Source organism: Rhinolophus sinicus, linkage group LG05, assembly GCF_036562045.2.
Source record: "Rhinolophus sinicus isolate RSC01 linkage group LG05, ASM3656204v1, whole genome shotgun sequence".
Taxonomy (NCBI): Eukaryota; Metazoa; Chordata; class Mammalia; order Chiroptera; family Rhinolophidae; genus Rhinolophus; species Rhinolophus sinicus.
This window is the reverse complement of record NC_133755.1, coordinates 67,583,070-67,606,790: the sequence shown is the minus strand read 5'-3', so window position 1 is coordinate 67,606,790 and position 23,721 is coordinate 67,583,070. Positions and strand designations below refer to the sequence as shown.

At 43.5% G+C, this 23,721-nt stretch overlaps 1 protein-coding gene and 1 long non-coding RNA gene across 4 annotated transcripts in view; one reads left to right on the top strand and one right to left on the bottom strand.

Moving 5' to 3' along the window:
- Positions 1 to 8,776, bottom strand: part of LOC141571585 (uncharacterized) — a 28,462-nt gene extending 19,686 nt beyond the window's left edge. The window contains exons 1-2 of the long non-coding RNA XR_012496425.1: positions 8,621 to 8,776; positions 6,173 to 6,235 (exon numbers count right to left, since the gene is read on the bottom strand). This is a non-coding gene — a long non-coding RNA (uncharacterized LOC141571585). The remainder of the gene's footprint in view (positions 1 to 6,172; positions 6,236 to 8,620) is intronic.
- A 2,256-nt stretch (positions 8,777 to 11,032) lies between these two features.
- TBC1D8 (TBC1 domain family member 8) overlaps positions 11,033 to 23,721 on the top strand; it is a 99,397-nt gene continuing 86,708 nt past the window's right edge. The window contains exon 1 of one of the 3 annotated variants that reach the window (XM_019753835.2): positions 11,033 to 11,351. In XM_019753835.2, the coding sequence (XP_019609394.2) occupies positions 11,225 to 11,351 (127 nt within the window). In that variant the 5' untranslated portion in view covers positions 11,033 to 11,224. The remainder of the gene's footprint in view (positions 11,352 to 23,721) is intronic. The other 2 variants (XM_019753834.2, XM_074332395.1) reach the window with 2 other exon arrangements.

Here is a 23,721-nt window from a genome sequence, read left to right as displayed (position 1 = left end):
CAACCCTGCTGGCACCTTGATCTTGGACTTCCAGCCTCCAGAACTGTGTGAAAATAAATTCATGTTGTTTAAGCCACCCAGTCTGTGGTATTTTGTTATGGCAGCCTGAGCAGACCAATACAGACTTCTATCTAGAATATACAAAGAACTATTACAACTCAAAAATAAAAAGACAGCCCAATTTCAAAATGGGCAATGGATCTGAATAGAGAGTTTTCTTAAGAAGATATACAAATTGCCAATAAGCACTGGAAAAGATGTTCAACATCATTAGCCATTAAGGAAATGTTCATCAAAACCATAACGAGATGCTACTTCACATTGACTAGAATGGCTATAATCAAACAGACAATGGTGAGTGTTTGTAAGATGTGGAGAAATCAGAACCCCATATACTGCTAGTAGCTGCTCTGGTAAACAGTTTGGCAGTTCCTTAAAAAGTTAAACAGAATTTCCATTTGATCAAGCAATTCCCAAAAGAACTGAAAATATACGTCCATGAAAAAACTTGTACATAGATGTTCATAGCAGCATTATTCATAACAGCTGAAAACAGGAAATAACCCGAGTGTCCATCAACTGTTGACTGAATAAACAAAATATGGTCTATCTATATAATGGGATATTATTCAGCCACGAAAAAAACAAAGTACTGATACACGCTGCAGCTTGGATGAGTCTTGAAAACAGTATGCTAAGTAAAGAAAGACAGACACAAAAGGCAACATATTGTGTGATTCATTTATGTGAAACGTCCAGGATAGGCAAATTGATAGGAAAATTGATGGTTGCCAGGGGCTGGGAGGGATGGGGAATAAGAATGACTGATGAATACTGGCTTTCTTTTAGAATATTTGATGAAAATATTCTGGTATTAGATGGTGGTGATGGTTATACAACCTTGTGAATGTAGTAAAAGCTACTGGATTGTATACTTAAAAAAGGTGAATTTTATAAAAATGTGTGAATTATATCTCATAAACTTGTTATAAAAAAAACTAGAAAATATGTATGTAGACATACAAATTAATGGCATTTCCAAAATGTAAATACAGTAGCCAACATATTATTTTGTCCACTACATTAAAATACTTTGGAAAATCTCCAGGCCATTTATTTCAGGTTCTGTTTGTCTTATTTTGTTTTTTTTCTTGCTCCCCTGGTCTTTCTCCCCCTTCCCTATACTGATGATTCCTTCCCATTTTTCTCCTTTGTCTAGAGTTGTATCCAGAAGGTGTGTTCTCAGCAAACAGCAGGGCTCCTCTCACCTTTCCCCCATGCATCCCAAGGAGGGCAGAGGTCAGGGCAGAGGTGGGGGTGTGGGGTGGGGGAGTGGGGAGTGCTGGCCTGTAGGTCTTTTGCTCAGCTTTTTCTGCAGGCCTACGCATGTGGCCCACTGATCCATTTTGCAAAGATTACATCATGTGGTCTCAGCCTTCAAAGAAATTACATTCAGAGGCACATAAAATGTGGACAATAATGTATATTTGGGGACATGGGGACTGGAGGTGGGTGGGTGGAAGACATAATTTTCAATGTGTATCATTTCGTAGTTTGAGTTTTTAACGTGTTATGGATGGAATTGTGTCCTCCCAGACACCAAATTCATTTGTTTAAGTCCTAACCCCCAGTACACTTCAGAATGTGACTGAATTTAGAGATAGGACCTTTAAAGAGATAATTATGGTTAAATTATGTCATATGGCTGTCATATAACCCAATATGACTGGTACCCTTACAAGAAGAATTAGAGACACCAGGGATGTGGGCACACAGAGAAAAGCCATGTGAATACACAGCAGGAAGGCAGCCGTCTGCAAGCCAAGGAGAGAAACTTCACCAGTAACCAACCCTGCCAGCACCTTGATCATAGACTTCTAACTTCCAGAACTGTGAGAGAAGAAAACCAAAATCTGTTGTTTCAGCCACCAGTCTGTGTAATTTAGTTATGGCCAGCCATACACCATAGGAACATGTTTTTGTTTTGTTTTGTTTTTCTCATTAAAGTAATGATGGTAATACAAAAGAACTCACAATCTAATTTAAAAACACAATGCTACAGACTGAATGTTTTTGTTCCCCTTCACATTCATATGTTGAAACCCAATCCCCCTTGTGGTGGTATCAGGAGGTGGGGCCTTTGGGAGGAGATGAGGGTGGAGCTGTCCAAGTGGGATTGGGCCCTCATAAAAACAGACTCCAGAGAACTCCCTCATCCCTTCTGCCAGGTTAGGTTACGACACAGTGAAAAGACTGCCATATATGAACCAGGGCTTGAGTCCTCACCAGACACAGAACTTGCTAGCACCTTGATATTGGACTTCCCAGTCTCCAGAATTATGAGAAATAAATTTCTGTTGTTTATAAGCCACTCAGCCTATGGTATTTTTGTTATAGCAGCCTGAATGGACTGAGATCCTCGAAAGGCTAATGAAGGAATGAAATGAGGTAATATATTGTTGATTATCAATGAATGGGATGGAGAGTCACAGTCTCCTTATTCCTGCTCTCAAGCGCCCCATCCTCCCACACGCCTTCCTCAGCCAGGCCTCCTTATTTTTGCTCACTCTACAAGCATTTGAGAAACTAAGCATATATCGGCAATTTAATACATCGCTTGTTTAGATACGGAACTGGATAATGTCCAGCAGAGCGATAAGCCTTAACCTTTGGAGTTATTTGTACCATGGGACAGAAATTAATTTGCATTCCCACTAGACAAAAATCTACAAGTTAACCTCTGTCCCTATACAGACTTGTAGAACAGCCCTGACAATGAACTGCCAAGCCTAGCATGCTGAATTGAAAGCACACCTGGTCACTTCGTTTGCTCATTCCCAAGCTTGTAAAACAATGTTCAATCCCTTAGAAGGGGGCTTCACAACATACTGAACTGAGAAACGGGAGTTAGTGTTACCAGAGGCTCAAGCCTCCCTCGTAGTTAGTAGATGGTAGAAAATCTGTAGTTTTTGGTTACGCACCTTCCCATGTCCCCAGCAACTGATATAGTGTAAGGCTGGCTATGTGTCTTCTTATGGGCAAAGTGAGGAAATTATAGGCCTTAGCCATCCTGAATTAAATTAATCATTTCTGTCTCTAAATGTGATTTCTCTAAACTTGTTCTATTCAATTAATTTCTACTCATTCTTTAAAATTAAAAATTATGCACATTATAGTACATAATTTTATAAGATATTGTTTTTAAACTTACAATAACACCTTGCTCCATCTCCTCTCCACCCTTCATGCCTGCTCCCTAGAGACCCTTCAACCCTTTTTGCCCTTCCTTCTGCTATTTACTTCCCTATTTCTAAATAATAGGCTCATACTACTAATTCTTGATTTTTAATGTAAGATATTATCAATTTACTTCCTGTTATGAAAGATGAGAATTTCCTTTTTTCAGTTATTTAGTTAAAGCAAGCATTCTGTGATAATGTTATTTTTATTAACCTAATATGTTAATAGCTAAGGCATAGTTATATAAGATTACATTTCTCTCCTTGTAAACCTTAATTCTCCTTGTGTTAAACATTTCCTCTTTTAAAAAATTTGCTTAGTTTTCTATGTATCTGATGCAAAATCTTTCTCAAACTCTCTGCCACAGTGATCAAGTTCCTCTCAACCCAGTTCCTCTCAATCAGACAAGCTCTCAGGTTCTCACTGCCAGCACCAGGCAGGACTGCTGGACTTATCTTGACCCTTGTTGGGAGAGTTCCCTTTGATTCTCTATGTTGAGTTCTCTACTTCCCCGTTCCCATTTCCTCCCTCTTTTCTTGATTTACTCTCTTTCCACATTATTCAGTTTTTTTCCTGAGAAAGTACATTTGGCAAGTATATTTTTTGAAATTTGGAAAATGTTTTCACTTGATTAACAAATCATGCTTGGTTAATAGTTTGGCTGGGTATAGAATTCCTAGTCTCAGCCATTGTTTCTCAGATGTTTCAAGGTGTTTGTCCCACTGTCTTCTAGCTTACAGTGTTATTGTTGAGAAGTATAATATTGCTCTGATTTCTAATCTTTTTGTGATCTGTTTCTTCTCCTTGGAAGGTTTTAGGAGCTTCTTTTTATCCTGGATGCTCTGAAATAGCATCATGATGTGCCTTAGCATTCATTGGCCATTTTTTTGTTTGTTGGGCTATATGCTTCAAACTGGGTCCTAAATTTATCTTTCATTTAAAGTGGGCTCTTGTTAACATCAATAGGTATGAAGAGGTGAAAGAGGGAGGTTCACAATATATTCCAGTGAGTAGCAATCAGAAATCATAACAAGGTGAGAGGAGGTACCCCACTTTTTTGTTTTGTTTTGTACCCTACTCTTATTGGTCCAGTGATGGATGAATGTGCAAAGAAAACATTTTTAGGTAAGATCCTGGGCTCTCAGAAAGAATAGTGTAACTTGTATCTTGGGAAAATTCTAGTTTATGAAGGTCCTTTCAACTGATCAAAACCCTTCTCTTTTTATTTAAGAAGGTTATTTTTGAAATAGAAAATGGATCCTGTATCAGCTATAGATCAGCAATTTTTCAGAGCTAGAGAGGGTTTTGTCCTTTGATTTAATACTATTATGGTGTAAATGAAAGGATCATCTATTTTGTGAGAGTTATGAGTATACCGTGTTTCCCCCAAAATAAGACCTAACTGGAAAATAAGCCCTAGCATCATTTTTCAGGATGACATCCCCTGAACATAAGCCCTAATGTGTCTTTTGGAGCAAAAATTAATATAAGACCTGTCTTATTTTCGGGGAAACATGGTAGGTTCTCTGCCTAATAAAGAAATGAAACAAACTGGTTGTAAAATAAGGAAAGAATTTAGAACAGAACGTGGCTCATCTGTACATTTCCTAACTGTGTCATTTTCTTTGGCACATGTACAGACTCACCATCATAGCTACTTGATACAATTTCTCAGATTATAACTCTTTTTTTTTTTCTGATGCAGAAAGAGCTAAAGGAAAACACAAGATTTAATCTTCCCTCCCTTGTTTTCCCATCTCTTTGGCCTCCACCTTGTTGTGCCTTGTTTCTCAAGGGAGAAGAGTCTGATCTATTTGAGGCTGCACAGTCTCTGGGAGAGGGGTTTCTAAAGAGCTGAACACAAGCTGTATTTTGCTGGACTCTTCCCAAACATGTTAACATTCTTCATATAATTACAGATATCGGAAAAAATGCAAGCAGAGGTTGATGAACTGTCCTAGATTACAGAGGGATCAGTGCACTGCCCCTCTGAAAGGGGATTCCAGGGAACTTCCTGCTACAGTAATCCCTGAAGAGGGTGCTTTTAATGACTGTATGCTAAGTAAGCCACAGATCAGGAGAGACCTGTAATTCCTTGAGGGAAGATAGGTGTGGTGTTGGTGGTAATTCCCTTTAAAATACTTTCGCACCGTTATATGGTGACATATATGTGTACATAGTTGGTTTTAATCCACACCCTAGAAGACAGTGTCAGACACCCTAATTCTAATCATGAATACATGCCATAGAGGTGGTTAGGGAGCACACAATCAAAAGCTCACACTCTAGCTGTCTTTCTCGCCAATCAAACCAAAAATTTGTTAATTAGCCCAATGAACATCAGAAAACTGATTTTGTTGGTGAAATTTGTTTTGTTCATGATAGTGGCTTGGCCAATAATTAGCAAGCTCTTCACTTCACCCTCTGGAATGGCATCTAAGCTTGAACTAAAAGGTCCTATGTCCAACTTCCGACTCAGAGGAGTCTGGTTGCCTGACGCCAATGCTGAAATTACTTTTAGGACACGGTTGTGTTTTTATCTTAACATTTAATGCCAGCTGTGGTTAGAGACCTAAGCCTTCAGCAGCTTATAGAACAGGATATAGGACTATAGTGGGCTCTCTTTCTAATAAATGTTTAATACATGTTTGAACATGCAGCAAAATTTGGTCTGTGACTTGCTTCCATTATCAGAAATTACTTTTCTTGAGTATATGGGGAGGGGAGGAACCTATAGCCCTCACTTATCTCAAACCAGTGGCTACTGACATTCACCAAAAAGAACCTAGTAGTTACGTATAACCAAATTGACCAAAGTCTGTTTTCAGTAGTGGTTCAATATAGATATGTCACCATTTGTGACTTACTATCCTCCTTTCCTGGGAATAGAAGGGAGTAATTAGCCCAGTGGTCTCTGCTCTTGTATGCTCACCAGTGCTTGGGAGAATGCTGGGGGCAGGTCTTCAGTTTTCTGGATATGAAAGCAAATTCCAAACTGCAGGTAGAAAAGAGAGATGTCACAGGTGTGCCCAGGGCTGGGGTTGGATAATCCCAGAGGAAATGATGACAGTTGCCATTTAAAAGAAGTACATGGGCCAAACCCTGGAATAGGCATGTGGCCTTGCTTATCTCATTTAAATCTTACAATATCTTCCCCCCCACCCCTTCCTGGTCGTCGGAGGGCTGCTCACGGCAGCTTTTGACAGGTGCTGGCAGCCCAGAACCACAGAGAGCATTATTCACAATCTTAGCTGTAGAGGGCGCAGCTCACTGGCCCATGTGGGAATCCGACTGGCGACCTGGGTGGCATTAGGAGCATGGCGCTCCAACCACCTGAGCCACCAGGCTGACCCACCTCATATTATCTTAATGAGACACATCTATCCTGGTGAAGAAACCAAAATTATAAGAGGTTAAACAACTTGCCCCTATTCTCAGGACTGGGAAGTAGTAAAAGCAGAATTTTGAATCCACTCACAGGTGCTGAGTATAACACATTACATCTGGAGTCCTGGGTGAGTGCATATATTCATAACTTTTGCTGAATCCAATGCTGTCTTTTATCCGTGGTTGAACACTGGATTCCATTCCAATACATGACCCTTAGCTTCATCTCAATACATATTGGCAACATCCCAACTCCCTTGTTGGAATCCATCTCTACCCTGTCCCCAGCAGACCTTGCAATTGTCTTTCTGGGTCTGCAGTCAATGAGGTGCATTGTGTGATGGTTTTGAGGACAGGCATCAATATGTGAGGCAAAGGCCCCAGGTGAAGTCTTGAAAAGTCTTCATGTGAGTGAATGCTAATTTCCTCATACTTACAAGGGAGTGGGGGCTGCCTCTGTAGCAAAGGGACACTGGGATTTGGGAGCTCAGCTTTTATTATTATTTTTTTTAATCTTATACAGTTGACCCTTGAAAAACACAGGTTTGAACTTCATGGGTCCACTTATAGTGGGCTTTTTTCAATAAACACCTATACTGTTTTTGATTCTCGGTTTGGAGTCTGTGGATGTGGATGGTGAACTGTATGCATCGATCTATGCCATTTTATATAGGGAACTTGAGCACCATGGATTTTTGTTTCTGCAGTGGGTGGTGGTGGTGGTGGTGGTGGTGGTGGTGGTGGTGGTGGTCCTGGAGCCAGTCCCCAAGGATATCAAAGGACAACTTAAGCTTTGGGGAGAGAAAAGTTATACTTGCATTTTCAACTGTGCAGGGGTCAGTGACCCAACTTCTGCGTTAGTAGTTCAAGGGTGAACTGTATTAATATTATTTGTTCCGTGTCTCTAGAATCTGCAATGATATTTAGTTTTTTGTATGTATGCAGCTCTATTTTGAATCTTATTTTTTTCTCCCTCTTTCTTTATCTTTCTGTTGATCAGTGTTCCTAGAGACTGTATTAATTTTTCAATATCCAACTTTTGAGCTTATCTGTTTTCTCTATTACACATTTGTTCTATTAACTTTTTTGATAATTTTTTAGATAATTTTATCAATCTCTGTTTTAATTCTGCTATTCCTTCTCCTATTTAAGCTCCTGCATTTAAGTTTTCTTTTAGTTGAGATATATAATTGACATATAACATTGTGTAAGTTTAAGGTGTACAACATGTTGATTTGATATATTTATATTGCAATATGATTGCCATTGTAGCACTTTTGTTGTATCAAGTGATTATCACCTTGTGTCCTCCCAAATATTCCCTATCATCGGAAATTTCTGGTCCTACTCCTTCCCAATCAATGTCTAATGTTAGCAAGAGAACTGGCTTAGGCTGAGCACTTATTCTTTGCAAAAATTCTGTCACCTGAACAACTGTATTAGGATCTGAAGATGACCATTGTCTGTCCTGTGGTTACACCAGCAAAGGGATACATTGAATTTCATTGTATCTGTATCTTGAGATGGGAATTTAATACTTCATACTTATCTTTTTTTTTAAACTCTCCAGGACAGTCAGAAACAGCCACCCACTCTACAATCTTTGTAATTATCACTGTTGCCATAGCAATCAAGTGCAACAGCAGCAAGAGCCCCCCAAAGCCCTGTCCTGCCCTTTACACCACCACCAGTGCTAGGTTGAGTAATCCTGCAGCCGCTGTATACCAATGATTACCATCCCTTTTGCTCCTTATGCATGCACAGATCCGTGAGTAACCCAGCCAGAACTCCATACTGAGGAACTCTGTTTCCTGGGGCCACTCCTGGCACCAGCCATGGTGCTGGCAAGAAACAGAATTCAACTCAGAATGATTCAAGACACTTGCTACGAAACAGGTGTGGGCTGCATTAGGCAGCCAACTGTATTAGTTTTCTAGGACTGCCAGAACAAAGTGCCACAAATGAGTGGCTTAAACAACAGAAATTGTCTCACAGTTCTGGAGGTTACAAGTCCAAGATCAGGGTAGTAGTAGGGTTGGTTCCTTTTGAGGGTGATAGGGAAGAATCTGCACCAGGCCCCTCTCTTGGCTTCTGGTAGTTCCTTGGCTTGCAGCAGCAGAACTCCACTCTTCACATGCTGTGTGCTTCCTGTGTGCATGTCTGCGTCCAAATTTCCGCTTTTAATGAGGACGCCAGTCATGTTGGATTAGGGCCCGCCCTAATGATCTCATTGTAACTTAACTAATTACATCTGCAATGATCCTGTTTCCAAATAAGGTCATGTTCTGAGGTAATGGGGATTAGGATTTCAACATATGAATTTTGGGGGACACAATTTAATCCAAAACACCAAAAAGGGGTGATGAGCATCCAGAGATGAAGGATAGTAGGAAATTGCTACCACCTGTGCTAGTTTTTTCCACTGGTCCCTCCAGGTCCCTTTCCCAACCTTTCTGCTTTGCTCTGTGCCCAGGAGGCTGACCTCTACAGACTGCATCCCTTGGGCTCCCTTACTTTTTGGCTTCTATTTGATGTGGCTATTGGGAGGTACAGGCAGGAGCTTTGGGGTGGGAAAAAGAGAGATCAGGGCACAGGACCCACAGTACCCTTCCTTCTGCTTTCATATACCCCTTTCTGTGCTTTAATATTATATATTTTAATATTTGGCAGATAATAAGAGCTTAATAATGTTTAAAATATGGGTGAGTGTGTATGTGGATGGTTTCACTTCCAGGAACTTTTGTACATTTGGTAATAATAGCTGACATTTATTGAGTGCTTATGTGTGTTCTAAGCACTGTGCTTAAATATATTAAACACTGGATAGTACCTATAAAAAAGGACTATGATTATCTCAATTTCATAGTTGAGTAGACTGAGGATCACTGAAATTCCTGTCTTGTCCAAGGTCAAGGTTGCACAGCTAACTAGTAGCAGGAATGGGATTTGATGTAGGGCAGTTGGTCTCCAGACGTGTGCCCTAAACCACAGTGTCATCCATGCTCATCCATTTACCAGACATATCCTCCCTCCTCGACTTTGTGGCAAACACTCCTTTCCTAAGCAATGTTCTGTGGGGCTTTCTCAATGCCCACCTTGAGGAACTGACCCTTTATTCTGTTCATTCCCACTGTCCCCAGCATGACTCCCGAAGGAAAGGTGCCACTGAATGTTTCTGGAAAGACTATTTTCTTGCCACCCCTGACGGTTCTGTCTGCTTTTGTGCACCAAAATCCTGCTGGTTATAGCTGACTTCCTTCCTCAGTTTTTCTCCGAGGAGATTTGTCGGTGGCCTGCCAGTTCTGGACCACAGCTGCCCCTGCCTGCTAGGTGGGCAGTCCTGTTTGTCTTAGCACAGGGCTCTTTATGTGGCTTCTTACCTGCCAGGTCAGGTCTGGGTTTCTGAGCTGATCCCTTCTGATCCTCCTTGGCTTCCGGCAGAGAGAAGTCACTCAGTTCCCAGGCACCCCGTGGGGGATCTACTTTACTTCTACTTTTCAGTTGTGTCCTAATTAGCAGTCACATTTTATCAGGGATCCCTTTGTCAAAAGCCGAGGGACATTTTGGTGGAGTTTTTCTTGTCCTCTCTTTTGCTAGGGTGTTGGATTGAACTGTCTCCCTGCAGAGATGGCTTGGGGGCCTCCCTGCCTGTCAAAGGCGTCTATTTCTACATCAGCTTTGAGGACATACTCATTTTTAAAACCCTACCTCCACATTCCCTACAGTGTTTCCTCACTATCACCTACTCCGTATTTCCCAGGTTTTCATTTCTCTCAGAACAAACGTGGCTGGTTTCATTCCTGCGTAGGGGACCCGCAGGAGGGCCCTAATACCGGTATCTTCTGTACTCACGAGGGGTGTCCAGGGTTGAGTTTGGTCTGACACTTGCCTCAGGGTCCTACAACATCACCCTTGCCAGAGCGTCAAAAACGTGTACTAAGCATTTTTTAAAAATCGGAAAATAATTGTTTTTAATTTTTAATGCTATTTTTGGGTTATGTGTAAAAATGTTTCTTGTTACTTTAAGCGCTGTGTTATTCCACACACACCTGGGTTTTCTGGCGTGCATTCTGTCCCCCTAAAGATAAATGCCCCAGGTCGGGCAACCTGCAGCCGTGAGAACAAGAGAGGTCTTTTTCCCTCTCTACGCCTCGGCTCAGGATGAGGTACCATCCCGAGCCGCCTCCCAGGAGGCGCGGGGGAAGGGACAAGGGTCGCGGCGCCCACCACGAGCGCGGCGGGGAGCGGAGGGGAACCTGGCAGCAGGGATTATACTTCCTCTCCCCACTCCGGAACTGTGGGCTGGAGCGGCCGGGACTCGGAAACCCGGGAGGCGCCGCGGGAGCAGGAGCGGGGGTGGGGGTGGCCGTGGGCGGGGCCGGGGGTCCGTGGGCGGGGCTTGGGCGGGTCTGTGGGCGGGGCCAGCTCGCGGGCTGCGCGGGGCGAGCTGCGCCCGCCGCGCTCCCGGGACGCTCTGAGCGCCGGCACCGGCTACTGCGGTCCCCGCCGCCGCCTCCTCCCGAGCGGGCTCGGCCCGGAGCGGCCGGCGGCCGGGGCGATGTGAGCCGGAGCCCGCGGGCGCGGCCGGACCGCTGCGATGTGGCTCAAGCCCGAGGAGGTGCTGCTGAAGAACGCCCTGAAGCTGTGGGTGACTCAGAAGAGCAGCTGCTACTTCATCCTGCAGCGGCGCCGCGGGCACGGCGAGGGGGGCGGCCGCCTCACGGGTAAGGGGAGCGCCTGGGCGGGCGGGCGCAGCAGTGGGGTCCCGGACCTCGCTCCCCGCCTGGCCGGTGGGGCCGCATCGCAGGTGGCCATTTCTCGGGAGACGCCGGGCCGGGACGGCCCTGCCTCGGGCTTGCTTTCCTTTCTTCTGCATTGCTCTTGCAAGCCTCCGTCGAGGTTGTGGCAGAGGGACTTGCGGGATCGTGCATTTTTCAGGGCCAGGCAGGTGCCTTCGCTGCTTGGCCCAGTGACCGTCTGGCGGCCAGATTTGGCTCGGGAATCGAAGGAGAAACGCGGTTTGGAGCGTGACCCAAGGGAGCGAGGGTCTCCCCTGCAAGAGCGCGGGCCGTGGTGCGATGCCAGGTGGCAGCGGGGTGCGCCCTGGCCCTCCCCGACTTGGCCACCTGGACGCTCCGGAGCTTCCAGGTGGTGTCGCGGCAGGGGACACATGGCCAATCCACGGCGGGGCGCAGCTCGGGAGGCCCTGGCATTCCGAGAATGGGGCAGGGAGGGCCGGGGACAGTCTCCACGCCAGGAGAAGCCGAGGCAGTGCGAATCCCAAGCTCATGATTTTAGTAGCAAGATTGAACAGGTCAGTTCCCCACCCCCCATCAGTTTGTTCCAAGGAATGATAGGAGGAAAAAAACTCAGGCTTGTAAAATTTATGAAAAACAAAGCACTTTTTCTAAAAGTTATCCAAACGTCATTGAAAATCAAGCATTTGGAAAAATTGAGGCCAGCTTGCATTAGCTGGGACACCTCTTTAAAGGGGCCAATAGGGGAACAATTGAGTCTAGGGCACTTCTGGAATTCTCAAATTTTTGAAGTCTGAACCTTAGGTCTTCTTCCCATCACATAACTCCTTATGCAGAGGAGGAGACCAAGGCCGGCCAGAGCGATCAAGGGGCCTTGCACGGGTCCCTGGGCTCTTCGCTGTTCCACCCCCCTCCTTTGAGGACAGTGTATCCTAATTTTTGGTGCTGTAAGCACACTACCTGCTCTATAAACGGTCTCTTTTCTGAAAGGGGGTGGACAGGACTTGAAGATTTGTAAACGGAGGAACAGAAGGACTTTCAGTCCCGCACTGACTGGGGGACACTCTTGTGCCTGATGGAGATTCAGGCCAGCTTCCCTCCCAAGAGCCTGGTCCCATTGTCCAGAGTATCTGTGACTCCGGTTGCATTCCAAAATCAAGCGGGTCTCATGTTGTCATTGTACCTGTGGCTTTGGCCTTACTTGGTGACAGTTTGCTTTATTAGAGCCCTCTGTTGACTGTGAAAGGATGACATCTCCTAGGCAGTTGGACATTTTACCTTCGGGCATTTAGCTAGCAAGCAAATAACGTGGCTGTGCCGATTAAGCAACCCTGAGTTACCACATCCACCAACGGGCTGCTCGTAATGGGGCCGCTTTCGAATGTTATACAATCAAAACTGATGTGACACAGGGCAGCTCCATGTGGGTAGCAGTTCTGTGAAAATGTAGAATTCTAATTTGGCAGGTCTTCAGCCATTTATTTTAAAGGTGTAAAACTTAAGAGTTTATGAAAATAATGGACACTAACATGATGTTTATTCTCACCACTTCTGGGCTTTTCTTTGGAGAGAAGCGAGTGGAGATGGTTAAGAAGGGTAGGAAATAAAATATAAGGGAGCAGTTATGAAGAAGTATCTCCTTTCTTTTATTGCGATACTGAATCTGTAATTAGGTAGTAGGAACTTAAACATAGGAGGTCTCCATTGGCAGTTAAATACTCTGAAATGTTTAAACGTTGCCCACCCTCAGAAATATAAGGTTTTGTTTCACTGAGGATTCTAAATCATCCTCCTACTTACACACACACACATTCCCACTCCCACGCCCTGTACACATCTCCAGTGTATTTTTCTCCATAACTCTTTCTCACTTTTTAATATGCAGTACACTTCTTTATTTTGCTCATTGTTTCTCCCTACTGAATTGTCTGTTCTATGAGGGCAGGTATTTTACTTAGCATGGTGCCTCCCCTATAGTATATGCTCAGCAAACATTTGTAGGATGAGCAGATAAATGAATAAGTGTGTGAGTGATGGATTCCACTTTTTTCTTAGAAGTCGAGTGGGAGTGGAGGCCCAGCTTTTCTGACTGAGGCTGAGCTCATTACATGGGACCCGAGCATCCCCTCTCTCTTCCCGGCTTCCTGTTTACCTGGCAGTCTGACTGCTGTGGAAGGCTGGAGGGAGTGGGTGGGAAACAGACCTCCTCCACCGCCCGTCTTTTTCTAGAGCTTTTCCTTTGAGGGGGAAGGATCATGGCACCCACTTCTCAGGTGGCTTCAGTGACCACCCACCCCCTGGGACCTGTCTGGAGGAAGGAATCCTGGGCTCAGGGGCAGTAATGGGAGGCAGACACTTTTCCTCCAGTTAGAAGGTGGTGTGACTGATTACAGTATTATCCCTTGTCTCCAAAGCCCGCCCCCCCCCCCCCGGGCCCCCCAAGTGATTTTGCTGCCCTGGAAGTGAGGAAGTAAAGTTACACTGTATTCACTTGGATACCGCCGCCAGCCTGTGGGAATATTTCTTAGAAAAGTTCAGTCAGGTCTGGGAGAACAAAGAGGGGGAGAAGTCAGCATTTGGGAGGTCATGGACAGAACACACCGCAGCACTGCTGTCTCCCCCAGCCTTCTCTGCAGCGCTTCAAATGAGCAGCATAAACTTCAAAGATCGAATATCACCACCTAGATGTACCCTTCTGAAGGATGACATTAGTTTCCCGGTGTTTTATTATGTGCATTTCTGTATACTCCTGCAGTTCTTTTCCCAAATGGGCTGGCAGTTTAAAAGCTGTAATTTGAATAAAATATTGATGTTTTCTGCTTTCCAGAATGCTTGCCTTCAGTCCCTGTTGCTGTCATCGCATTTGATGGGCTGACCGATTTTTTAACAGTGAAGGGTGAAGGGAGGACGTATGGGGTAGTACAAAGTACAGGCTTTGGAGTCAAAATCAGTCGGTTGGTTACAAATCTGGGCTGAGAAGCCTTGGGCTAGTTTCTTCAATTTCTTTGAGCCTTAGTTATAACTCAGCCGGAAGACACGGGCAATAATGGAGCTTATTTACTTTGAGGGCCTAGAAACTGTTTTCCACCTGGCTGTACCGTGTTATGTTCCCAGCAGCAACGCACAAAGGTTCCAGTTAAAATAAGGACTAGAATTAAATAACATACATCAAGGACTTAGTTGTGTTTGCCACCTAGTAGGTTTGAAACAAAGAAAAAGTTAAAAAACTGAATAACGAGGGCTTCTTGGAACAAAAGCGTTGTAAAGAAGTTTGTATTTTTGTGAAGGATCTAAACTCCATTCATTTCTGTATTAGAAAGGGCAGTGTTTGGTACATATAATTAGAAAATTAAATATTTAAATAGCAATTTGTGCTGAAGTCTTGCCTCAAGGAAACGCATTTGCAGGGTTTGATAACGGGGCTTCTTTGACCATGTTAAATCCTAGTAAAGAAAGGGAACTTCCCTTGGCGTTCCATGCATTGAATGAGTGGCCGTGCCCAGAGTAGATCATCTATCTACCTTTGGAACAGTGTCCCAAAGACTAGGGCAGGGGAAACTGACAGGAGGGATTCATGCGGGCTCAGAAGGACTCTGTCCCATGGTTGGAAACGGGTGCAGCCCAGCATGGGTGTTGCTTTTTTTGGCTAGTCCGCCTCACGTTGGCCAGAGTCCTGCTCAGGTAGCTAAATTTGTTGGTGGATTTTGTCTCCACCAACAATAAAAATCTTCAGTTCAACAGGGCAGACTTTGCACTGTGTAGACCTTCCAGATATTCGCATAAGAGTCTTACATGCTTTGGTCTTGTTTTCCAAAAGCACAGTATGGAAGGAACCATAAAGGAGGTACTTGCATTTCAGGAGCATAGACAGGGAGATTTATATAAGTAAAATAACTGATAACATTTTGAAGGACTGATAAGCCATTAGTGAAAGCTCCGAGGTTTCCAACAGTTGCATTTAACGAGAGTATAATAAGGCCAATGTATTTGCTAGATAATCAGACAGGGCACGGACTGTCACTTCAGGAAATAACATGAGGTACAAATGTGTAGATGGTGAGTAGTGGAGGCTTAGCCATTTGAACCCAATTGGGACTCTAGGAAGAGCTGAAAATGACTGAGAGGCTTGTGGCTTTTAAAGAATTCGTTTACTAACTGTGAAGCGATAGGATTTTATGGTCTTGACTCCACATCCTGGCGGCATTGGATAAAGGAGATTATTTAAAATGCAAGTAGTAAGTCTGATAAGATTTTCAGCCCACATTTTCCCTTTATTTTTAAACCTTGAAATCAACTGTACTGAAAGCAGCCCTGCACATATTTTAACGGCTCCTTTGTCCCTCGCCACCTCGCAGGCTGCTTCTCCTTCACCTCTGCTCTTCAGCATGGGGGCCCACCCGCGTGCCAGGCACCGGCTGTTCCCTCTGCCTAGGGTGTCCTCACGTCCCCCCGATCCTTTCCTGCTGCCCTCTCCTTTCCTTTACAGCGCTCACCACTGTTGGTCACTCTTTGTGGCTTTATCTGTTTCGAGCACACCAGCACGTGAGCCCCAGAAGGGAGGTCCCAGGATTGCGTCCCTGACCACTGTGCCTGCAGCGCTGGAACAGTTTCTGTCACCGGAGCACTCTTGATATTTAGTGACCACATGGATATCCAAGTAGAACTGATAATCGTGAACCTTGGAGGCTGAGAAATGCTTTGCCTCGTCCTGGAAATGGAAATTATGCAGAAAACTGGAACAAGTAATAGAGTGCTGTTAGGCTGTTTCTCACGGCTGCCCTGTGTACTTGTAAGCCCAGCTGTTAGAGGCGCCCCTTAGGAGCTTATACAGACCAGGAAGGATGTCCCCAATACATCACCAGCAGGCTCACACAGCGCTGTGAGTCAGACTCATTAATATTCTTGAACATTTGGTGGGTCTGTTGCACCAGATTTTATTTGTCTGCTTTCTTTTTTTTTGACTTAAAAAAAAAAAAAAAAGGAAAAATCAACAACAAAATAAACAGCCCCTAATAAGATCTCCTTAGGAAAAGGTACTATATTTTGTGGTTGGTTTTATTCTGAATAAATATATAGTTACTAATAGAGAGTGGATGTTCAAAAATAATAAATGGGACAGCAGTTTGCCCGAAGTATTTAAATATGAACTCTTTCATGTGCGTAGGAGTATGTAATATAAATGTAAACAAGTAATAAAATGAACATCACCTGTTACAAAAACTAGCATATTTCCAGTGCCTGAGAGACCTCTTGTGTGTTTTCCTGAGTACATTTCCCTTCCTCCTTTGTGGGCACTGCTATCCTGAATTATATGTTAATACTCCCTTGTTTTTATTGTAGTTCTAACATACATATATGTATCCCTAATCAACGCATTGTTTACTTTTGTATGTTTTTATAACTTTATACAAGCGAATCATACTTTATGTATTTTTTTGAAGCTTGGTTTTCCATCACCTTGAAGTTATGTTTTACATATATTTATGTGCGTATTTATACCAGGGGTGCCAAAAACAAAATGTATACACATGACTTGTAGTCATCTTTTGTTATCGGTATATATTGAGTATTACAATTTTAATACCGTTTTTCCTTTATTAAAACGTATACTTTTTTGGGCACCTTCTGTGTATGTAGTCATCCCTCAGTATCTGCGGGGGATTGGTTCCCCGCCCCCGCCCACACCAAAGTCCCTTACATAAAATGACGTACTATTTGCATATAACCTGTGCACATCCTCCCGTATATTTCTAATACTAAACACAAACAAATGTGAACTCGATATACGTTGAAGAAAGATGAATAAAAACAAGTAAGATCGTTTTTTTCCAACCCACTGATTCAGTGTCATAGATGGCGGGAGGGTCTCATGGCCGCCAGGGTGCCATGGGGACCCTGAACAGAATGCCCTTCCATCCCAGGGCCACCCCCACACACCCAGGCTCACTCAGATGGGGACCGTGCAAACAAGCCAGTGTCATGTACACAGCTCTGGGATGTGGGAGTCCCCGGAGAAGACCCACACAGACGTGGGGAGGATGTGCAAACTCCACACTTACAGTGACCTTGCCAGGAAGCAATTCTTTTTCTTATGAACATTATAACAAAATGACATGGAACAAAATGACATTATTTAAGCACCTGCTGTATCTATTTATTCATTCTCCTGTTAGTGGAGATTTGGGTTTCTGTTTGTTCTTTTGCTATTACCAGTCATGCTGCTATGAGCATTCTTGTCTAATGTTCACACGTGTAAAAGCGTCTCGAGAGAGGATTCCTATGAATGAGCTTGTTGGGCATATCAGCCTAGATGAGCTAGGTGGTGCTGCAGTAACAAACATCTCAGGGGACTCCGTTTATTTCTCCCGCATGCTGTACATCCAGTGTGGGTCTGCAGGGGTCTCTTCTCATTGTCAGCACTCCAAGGTGGCCTGATGGTGGCTCCATTCCTAATGCCTCTGTGGTCACCATGGTACGGGGACAGCAGTTTGATGAATCTTATGCTGGCCCTTGGAACTTCCACCTGGCAGTGACACCTATTCCTTCTATTCACATAACACTGGCCAAAGCGTGTCACAGGTCTCTGTGTAACCTCAAAGACATGGGGACATGCCATCCTACTATGTGCCTGGAAGGAGAGGAGAGCCAGGATGTTTGTGAACAGCCCCAACACTGGGGCATAGGGGTGTGCATCGTCACTTTTCTCCATCCAGATTGCTTCCCAAAGTGATTGTGCCCGTTCACAGTCTGCAGCGGTGTGTAAAAATCCCACAGTGACACGTCCTCACCAATACTTGGTATTGTCAGAGATGTTATTTTTCAATCTGGTTGGTATTAAAATAATATCTCAGCACCACTGAGATGTGATTTTCCTTTATAACTCATAGGGATGAGAATCTATTTATGTGTTTATTTTTGTCTTGCCTTTTGAGAAATGTTTGTATCGTTTGCCCACTTTTTCCTTTGAGGTGTCTTTTTCTTATTTTCGGAGGTGTGTGTGTGTGTGTGTGTACACGCACATGCACACATGTATCTGTTCTATATTCTTTTTCAATTTTATGTATTAAAAAGTCTCTGTATGACTTGGTTTTTTATCCTTATGAGGGGTCTTCTGAAGAACCAACATTCTAAGTTTCATGCAGTCAAATGTACCAATCTTTCTCCTACCAGTTGGTGTATTTTTGTGACTTGTTTAAGAAGCAATCCTTAGAAGGGAGTCTCCAGGATGTTGGTGAAGGAAGGTCCTGAGATGACAGCTGGGGACCCGTCCAGATTGGACAGCTCGTAGAAGAGAAATTGATTGCCTCCCCCCCACCACGTGCTGGCACATCAGGGAGAGTCTGTGGGTAAATTATTGATACACTGAAAGCTTAATAAACCCCCAAATTCCAGGACAGTTGTTTATTCCAGGGGAAGTAAAAAAGTTGTGTAGATTAGGGCAGGTTCCATAGTTTTCCTACAAAGCTCACCACTCCAGAATGTTTACAGACTTATAATAATGTAGATATTGACGAGTGAGCTAACCAAAACTGTTGCCTAAGTGAGGTGTGAGTGGAAGGTGGTGGTGTTGGTCAGTGAAAGGGAGTTAAATTCTCCCCTTCTGAAATTGACAGTGAGTGCCTAACCTAAAAAGCCAGGAAGTAGTAAGATAAACATGTTCTTTGAAGAAGCAAAATGCAAAAGAATCAGTTAATGCAAAAGAAGTGGTTGTCCTTGGAGAGCGAGGCAGTGGGAGTAGGGAGAAGGGAAGGGACTGTTGGGTTTCTCAGGAGCCGTGTAGCTTGTATGCTTCTTTACACGCACATATCACTTTGATAAAAAATACATGGAATCTGAAATTTGGGAGAGGTTGGCCTTTTATCTGGTTACCGCCTCTGTGTGGGTAAAGGGAGCAGGAGAGGTAATGAAGCAATGTCTCATTATTGCTTCGTGGACCATGGTTGCTCCTGGTCCAGGCGTTGCTTCAGATGTTTGTCCTTTCAATAAACTATATTTAGCGGTGAAAATGTCTAGCATGTGTGGGGTGTGTCAATTTCACAGAGGCATAAAAGCTATTTTCAGAAATGCATCTAATCCAGTCAGGTACTTTTATTTGACAGTAAAAGGTATCTATTCTGGATCCTTTTTTTTCCTTCTCGAGAGAGAAAATTCGTTTAGAGCTATAGGTTGATGATTTTTATCTCTCCGCTAGTCTTGGAGTTGTGGTACTGTGACTATAGTCCATTGCTTCTCGGGCCTCAGTGTCTTAACCTACAAAACAATAATCATGATAATAGCACAAAACAGTGTTTGCTTTGTGGAAACGTTTATACTTCGAACTATAATATTTCCCAGTTATGTTGGCAAAATCCATTTCATTATTTGTATTCAAAGAAGAAGAAAAAGCCAAGAGAAAATTTCATTCAACAGTGCCAGGCCCTGTGTTCTCATGAAGTTTACAGCGTACGGAGGTGAAGGTGCTAGTAGTGGGGTGATTTTAAACCACAGAATACAGAATCGCAAATGGTGGTAAGTGCAGGGAGTGTGAGAGGGAATAACAGGGAGGCTCATTTAGGATGGAGTGTTAGCATTTTTTGAGGACCTGTGATCTCAGCTGAGGCCTGCGGGGTGTGTGGGGTAGGGGTCACTGGTGATAGTGGGGGAGAGAGCCTTCTGAGCAGAGCAAACAGCATGTGCAAAAGCCCTGGGCCGCTGAGAGCCATTTTGGATAAGTTAGGCTTGATGAACTGTCTGTAGAGGAGGAAACTGAATGAGGAGGAAATCAGAATGTGTTTTGCCAGAAGCCAAGAAAAAGGTGTATTCAAGAAGGAGGGAGAGACAAGGGATCAATCTGCAGTGTAGTTTGGAAAAGGCTTGTAAGACATTGATGACGCTGGTGAGACGTTTGGATGCAGGTGGATGTGAGGTAGGAGTGGATGGGTGGTGAGGAAGTAGGGATGTCATGTGATGTCAAGGTGGGATTTGGTTTTTGCTTTTGTTCTGTTTTTTGTTTTGGTTTGTGTGTGTGTGTTTTGTTATTTTGCAAAATTATTGTTTCTCAGCAAATACAGTATCTGATGAATGCTGGATCTACAGGTGCTGTGCACTTGGGGAAGAGCTGCTGGGCCTTGAGATGGGCAATGGTAGGATTTGAATAGGTCAAGGAAGTAGGTGAGGCATCCAGGTGAGGGGGACCTCAGGAGCCATTTCCCAAGGAAGTTTGATTTTGGAAATGAGGTTAAATACTCAGTGCTAAAAAAGAGAATGGCTTCAAAGAAGCTGTAACTGGCCACCAAAAAAAGGAACTAATTTAGATGGAACCCAAGGATTGGCTTAGCACTGGATGGTGATTGTTTCATCTGACAAATACTTTGAGGAGACCACACAACTTAAACATCGGATAATGTTACTTGCTTGGCACTTGGTGTCACCTGGTGCCACGTTGAGGTGCCTGTGTGGGGGGTGCCCCTTGTGCCGTCTTGTGTGGGGTAACTGCTGGTGGGAGTCTGATCTGGCTTCACTAAGTGTTTTGATCAGACTTCATGTCTCAGCTTTATACATGTAAACAGTCTTTTGTTACCAGGGTTCAAAAAAATAGAATTTATTTCTAGAAAGAAAACACAGATTAAATCTCATGTCAGTTAATTATAAAGGTTGACTAGGAAGTTGGACTATCCTGAATTACTGAGTTTTTTTAACAGGATTGTGAATGAATCTGTGGCACAGTTTGGGATGTAGTGATGTTTTCCTCAGGAAATGTAGTAGCGTTCTCCAAATGGGATTGGCCTACGCAGTGGTGGAAAGTTTGGAAGGAACTTCACCTGAGAAGCAGTATTTGCACGACAGAAACTTTTAAAAGGCAGAAACAGCAGAGCTCAACCCCAGAGAGAGATTTGGATATTTCACCTGGGAGTGTAGAAAACTGAAATAGATTCTGAGCTTCTGTTACCTTGCTGTTATAATTATAAATAATTTGTAAAACGGAAGCAAGGCATTAAGATTGCTTTCAGACTACGGAGCTCATGATCTTCCTTTTATCAAGGATTCAATCACAGCAAAGTTTTGGCTGCAGAGACTAGATTTTAGTAAACTCAGTGTCCCCAAACTGTGTGTGTGTGTGTGTGTGTGTGTGTGTGCGCGCGCGCGCGCGCGCGCGCGCGCGCTCCTGTGTGTTTTTGTTTTAACTCGTAGCTTCCGTTAGACTTTTTAGGTGAAGGAAAGTTTGGACACTCATTGAGGTCTTGAAGTGGACACTGTTTATTCCCAATACAGTGGAGCTACCTCTTAATGTGGGGTTAGGTTCCAAAATCAACGTGAAGGACAAAAATTGCTTGAGATAAAAACTACCCTTGCAATCAGCAGGGTGACCTGTCTTGTCCTGGGAGCTGGGGGTCTCTATGGAGCTGGGGGAGTCCAGCCCCCGTGAGCTCACAGCCGCGAGCAGTGGGCGGGCCCTGTGTTTTCCCCCTGTGTTTTGCACAGTGCGCATTGTTGAATGGACAAGCTAAACGTGAGATGCGCGCCCTGCGAACCACACCTGCTGGTTGAGGCGAAGTACCCGTGTGTGAACCGCTTCACAGCTGGGGGAGCCAATGGTGATCGCACTACGCTTGGGTGCGGGAATCTGGGACTCTGGTAGGTGAGGTGGATGGTGGTGTTTACCAGAGCTGCGGTTCTGAGACGCATGGCTCAGAAAGGTCTGTACTAAGTGGGTGGTGTTTGGCTTTCAGCCTTTTCCTTGTCTTCATTTTTTCAAATAAAACATGCAGATTGGAGGAGAAAAAGGGTCGGAGAGCTTCTTGTGAACTGGAAGATTTTCCTTGGTAGGATGTGTATCCCACTGGAAAAGCTGCTTCCCTTGTTTGAGTTTAATTTCCTGCACCACCTGGAAAACCAGATTTGAGTATTCTAAATCAATAACTAAAAGTTAAGCTAGAATCATATAATAGTAGACGTATTAAGTTTTCTTGAATTAAAATTTATAGAAACCCAGACTATAGGCAAGACCAGAGATCTCATTGTGTTGATGGTGCCTGAAATCTTTCTAAGATTCAAGACCAGAATCCCCTTAGGTGAACATACATTTATACCAGAAAGATCATTAGAAGGTGGGGAGGAGAGGGAGGGAAGGAGGGGGAGCTAATCTTAGAGAGAGACTTGAATGGCTACTCACACAGGAAGCGATCATAATCCCGGAAGCTTTGGAAACACATGCTATAATGTGCTGTATGTATACTGCTGTATGCATTCCTGAAAAGTCTTATTTCGAATCAGAATTATGTGAGTTAGATAGTTTTCCCATTACTTATGTTAGAGAGGTGTACATTTTAAGTATGGAGCAAGTTATTAAAAATGGATAGAAAGACCTAAATTTGAATAGGATAATAGTATTTCAGATGTAAGAATATTATTACAAACTAAAAATAACTTGGTTGAGCAAAGCTGTCAAAAACTAAAAAGGGGGGATGGGGACTTTTGTCTTCAAAATGGCAGTCATAAAAGACAAAAAACAGGCTGTGGATTAAAGGAAACTAAGGAGACGTGATCAGTAAATATAATACTCAGCCCTGGAATGGGTCCTGTCCTGGAGGGAGAAAGATGCTATTAAGGCCGTTCATTATTGAGTCAAATGACAAACTGGAATACAAATGGTAGATAAAGTCCCGTGCGTGTTAAATTTAGTGAAGTTGATAACTGTGCTATTGTTATGTAAGAGAATATCCCTATTCATGGAAATAGACCTCCTTTGAAATGATTCAGAAAACAAGTGTGTAATTATGTCATATCATAGATAATATATCACATCAAACGAAAGAGGGAGAAAGAGAGCAAATGACAGGAGTGTTCTTGGTCCTATTTTAATTCTTGAAGCTTTTTTTTTAAGCTTCAAGTTACTTGCACATAAAAAATTAGATAAGTAAGTTTAAGTGTGATCCTGGAAGCCCTTGTCCACTTTCGTAGAGGTATTTTTAGCCTGAAATAACAAAATATAAAATATACTTAGAACTCTTTTTTTAAAAACACTTTATTTAGGAAATTTTTGCAGGAAAAAGAACTTTTATGAGTTTGAACTAACCACCCTCTGCTTTTCTCGTTGAAATAACCATTTTGTAACCTGTTTTTTTAAAGTATTGAGCTTTCTTGGGGTCCCAGTTGCCATCGGTATCAGAACAGGGGGTGCATGTAGGTTTTCCCCACCTCCCCAAGCTATCAGCGAGTTCGATGTAAGGCTTTTTAATATCATGTGTATATGTTACATGTTAGATTCGCCTTGATTGTAGTCAATAAACAGCTGAGTTTTAGGACAATGGAGATCTCGGAAAGGACGTTCATTCAACAGGTATTTACCGAGTGCCTC